Here is a 4248-nt window from a genome sequence, read left to right as displayed (position 1 = left end):
CAAGGTCCCAGGGGGTGGTTCCCAGTGCTTGGGGGTTCCTATATTAGGAGGTCCTGGTGCTGGGGTGGTCTGAATGCTGAAGGGGGATTCCAATGCTGTGGGGGTCCTAGTGCTGGGAGGAGGTTCCTGGTGCAAGGGGGTCCTGATGCAGGGGTTCTCAATGCTCGGGGGGGTCCCAGTACCAGGAAGGGTTCCCAGTACTGCGGGGTTCCCTGTACCAGGGGGTCCTGGTGCTGGGGGGTTCCCAATAACAGAGGGATTTCCCAGTCCTGGGGAGGTCTCGGTGTGGGAGGGGGTCAGCGCGGCACCATGCGCAGCTGGTAGAAGGGGGGGATTTTGGTGAAGCCGAACACCAGTGGTTCCAGCGACAGCTGTTCCGGGGGCTGCAGTGGCTGCAGTCGCAGGTTCTGCAGGATGGTGCAGAGGAACAGGAACAGCTCCATCCTCGCCAGACCCTCACCCAGGCACAGCCGCTTCCCTGCAGGGACACAAGGGGGTCAGGGGGAGCCAGGGGTGCAGGGCCCCCACCCTCAGTGCCGGGGCTACCTGAGGAGAAGGGGACAAAGGCATCATTGCGCTTGAAGCGGCCACTCTCGTCCAGGAAATTCGTTGGGTCGAAGGCGTTGGGGTGTTTGAAGACGGAGGGGTCGTGCAGGACGGAGCTGAGCAGCGGGTACACGTCGGTGTCCTGGGGGAGTCAGAGGGTACATGCGGTGGGGGGGGACACAGGGCAGTGTGCAGCACGTGTGCACAGGGAAGTGTGTGTGCAGCAAATGTGCATAGAGAAGCACGCGTGCAGCAAGTGTGCGTGGGGCAGCATGCAAAGGGAAACGTGCATGCAGCAGGAATGCATGGAGCAGCATGCATACAGCAAATGTGCATGGAGCAGCGTACGTGCAGCAGCAGGCATGGAGCAGCACTCATGCACAGGTGTGCACAGCGCAGTGTGCACAGAGATGCACATGTGCAGCAAGTGAGCATGGAGCAGGGTGCACGGGGAAGCGTGCATGCAGCAAGCGTGCATGGAGCATGCAGCACACTTGCATGGAACTGTGCAAATGGGGCAGCATGCACAGAACAGCACATGTGCAGCAAGTGCACACGAAGCCGTGTTAGCGGGGGATGGGCACAGGACAGTGCCAACAAGGCAGAGTGTGTGAAGAAGCAAGTGTGCACGGGGACGCAGCAAGTGTGCAGGGAGCCGTGCAAGCGAGGCAGGGCGCACAAGGAAGCACACATGCAGCAAGGGCGCATGGGGCAGTGCAGGCATGGAAGCGTGCAGAGAGCGCTTTGTGAAAGGCAGTGTGCGCAGAGAACTCTGCACACCACCGGCACCTTGGGGATGAAGTAGCCACGGAAGACGATGTCGCGGGTGACACAGTGGGGGACGTTGAGGGGGATGAGGTCGCTGCAGCGCTGGATCTCGTGGATCACGGCATCCGTGTATGGCATCCGGCCCCGGTCCTCCAGAGCGGGCGCCCGATCGCGGCCGATCACCCGGTCGATCTCCTCGTGCACCTTCTCTGCAGTGCCGAGCAGGACATGGGTATCAGGGAGTGACAGGGTCCCCACGGGTGAGCTGGGGCTGGGTGGGATGCGCCCCGCTCACCCTGCACGTGCGGGTGCTTCATGAGCATGAGGAAGCCGTAGCGTAGGGTGGAGCTGACGGTCTCGGTGCCGGCAAAGAAGAGGTTGAGGGTGGTGAGCTCCAGGTTCTCCAGCGTGAACTCCGAGGAGGGGTTTGACTTTTCCTGGGGGGACACACATACATGGAATGTGGAGGTGCAGGGAGCGCCCCATAGTGCACAGGAGCACCCCAGGTTTTGCACAAGTGAGCTGGGTGCGCATGAACACCTCTGGGTGCATCAGCCCAGGGCGCTCAGGGGACGTGGGTGAGCAGGAGCACTCTGTGTGCAAAGGAGCATCCCATGGTGCACGTGACCCCCGCTGGGTTGCAGGTGCCTCCCCCGGCGTGCAGGAGATCACCCCAGGCACACAGGAGCGCCCCAGGGTGGAGGGGATCTCCCCGTGTCACAGGAGCAGCTGAAGTTTTGCACAAGTAAACTGGGTGCAAAGGGGCCCCAAGGGGTGCAGGTGACCCCCCCTCCCAGGGTGTCGGTGCCCCCCAGAGGTGCTGAGCTCCCAAAAGGTCATTGCACCCGCTGCATCAGCGTTTCTGCCATGTCATATACCTGGTGGGGGGACAGGGATGTCATTTGCCCTCCCACAGACACCACCCTGCTCCCTCAGAACCCACCAGACCCCCCAGGCACCCCGTGAATCCTGCCTGTCCCACCTGCACCCAGAGACTGGGATGTCCAGACACTCTTGATCATCATTGCACCCCCCAGCAATCCCCCATTGCACCCCCCTGTAGCCCCTCCACTTCACCACCGTGACACAGACCTCCCCGCACTCCCTGGACACCTCCCAGCCACCCCTTGGGGTCCCAGCTGCCCCCAGGGGTGCTGAGCTCCCAAAAAGTTTTTGATCATCATTGCACCCCCTGACACCCCCACTTATTGCACCCCCACACACACTTCACCCCTATAACACCTCCAGAACCCCCCCAGCCACCCCTTGCACCCCCCAGGTCGCACCTGCACCCAAGGTACTGAGCTCCCAAAACCTGTTGCTCATCATCAAACCTCCCCCAACCCCCACCACCCAGCCCATGCACCCCGTGACCCCACATGCACCCAGAAACTGGGTGCTCCTGGAAACTCTGGTTCATCATCGCACGTCCAGACCCCCCAATTCACTGCCCCCTTCCCCCATTGCAGCTTCATCATCCCCCCCACCTGCGCCCAGGGGGTGCTGATCTCCCGGAAACTCTCGTTCATGAGCCGCAGCAGCTCCAGGAACTCGCTGTCGCGATAGTCGAAGCGGTTCCCGAACACGATGGAGCAGATGATGTTGGACACAGCGCAGCTCAGCAGGTACGTGGGGTCAAACGGCTTCTCTGGGGAAATGGGTATTTTGGGGAGGCGGTCAGCACCCAAGGTTGACCCCCCACCCACCCAGACCTCCCCAAACCCCCTCAGCCCCACTCCATAACCTGAGTGCAGCTCAGCAGGTACAGGGGAGTTGAATGGGGGCAGGAGGATTTTTTGGGGGTGTCAGCACCCCGGGGTGTGTGTCCCCCACCCTGACCCCTCCGTACCCCGGGTGTCTCGCAGCTCCTTCAGCAGCGCTTGCGCCTCCTCCTGGATGCGGCTCTCGATGCTTTTCCGGCCCATCCCGAAGTCCCTCAGCACCGAGAGCGAGAAGCGGCGCAGCTGCCGCCAGCGCTCCCCGTTGGCGAAAACCACCCCTGGGGGGGACACGGGGGGTCAGCACCCCTGGGGAAACAGCATCCTGGGGAGGGGACATGGGGGGGCAGCACCCATGAGGAGGGGACAGGGGGGTCAGCACCCATAGGCGGTGGGTAGCACCCTTGGGTGGGTCATCACCCTGCACGGGGAGAATATCACGGGGGTCCAACCACTGTCAGTGTGCCACCATTGGAGTCCCACCCCCCGTGTCCCCGCGCACCGTGGCCGTGGAAGGTGCTCTCCACGGTGGGCAGGCGCCCACGCCCGGCGAAGGCCTCGGCGTTGTCCACCAGCGCCTCGCGCACCGCGGCGTGTCCACAGAGCACCAGCACCCGCCGGGTCCCCAGCCACACCGTGAACACAGGGCCGTACTTCTCACTGAGCTGGGGGCACACCAGGTGACACCCGTGTCACCCACCCGCCTGCATGTCCCCAGCCATACCAGGAACATGGGGCTGTACGTCTGGCTGAGCTGAGGGGACATCGGGTGACACTCAAACCCCCCTGCTCCCCTCACCTTGAGCAGCACCTGCAGGAACCCCCTGTGTCCCCCTGTGTCCCCATGTCCCCACCCCTAGCATGTGTCCCCAGGCCCTCATCCATGTCCCAAGCTCCTGAGGCATCAGGAATGTGTCACAGAGGGGTGTGGGGACACAGCTTTCCCCTGCGCCTCCCTGCCCACCAGCAGGGTCCCTCCCAGTGACATCAAGAGGCTGCGGTGACGCATGGCCTGGCCTGGCCGCAGCGGGGCTGGCGGGTGCTGATGGCCCAATGTCGAGCCAAGGCTGCCATCATCATCACCGTCATGGCACCATTCCCATACAACTGCTGCCGGACCCACTCAGGGACTCCCAGCATTCACAGCACCCCATAGCACCCCATGGGGACCATATGGACACCCCACAGTACCCACAGCCCCCATGACACCCACAGC

The 4248-nt window shown here is 63.1% G+C and overlaps 1 protein-coding gene across 1 annotated transcript; it reads right to left on the bottom strand.

Moving 5' to 3' along the window:
- Positions 1-296: 296 nt before the first annotated feature.
- Positions 297-3798, bottom strand: LOC308050230 (cytochrome P450 2G1-like; the record flags this gene model as incomplete). Its single annotated transcript, XM_080360243.1, has 8 exons — positions 297-478; positions 547-688; positions 1336-1523; positions 1610-1751; positions 2802-2962; positions 3164-3313; positions 3535-3697; positions 3757-3798. The coding sequence occupies 8 exons, from the start codon at positions 3796-3798 to the stop codon at positions 297-299; spliced, it is 1170 nt and encodes a 389-aa protein (XP_080216369.1).
- Between the last annotated feature and the right edge of the window lie 450 nt (positions 3799-4248).

The sequence above is a fragment of the Nesoenas mayeri genome (genome assembly GCF_963082525.1).
Source record: "Nesoenas mayeri genome assembly, chromosome: 27".
NCBI classification, from domain to species: domain Eukaryota; kingdom Metazoa; phylum Chordata; class Aves; order Columbiformes; family Columbidae; genus Nesoenas; species Nesoenas mayeri.
The sequence above is the reverse complement of the archived record's forward strand: the minus strand, read 5'-3'. Positions and strand labels throughout refer to the sequence as shown.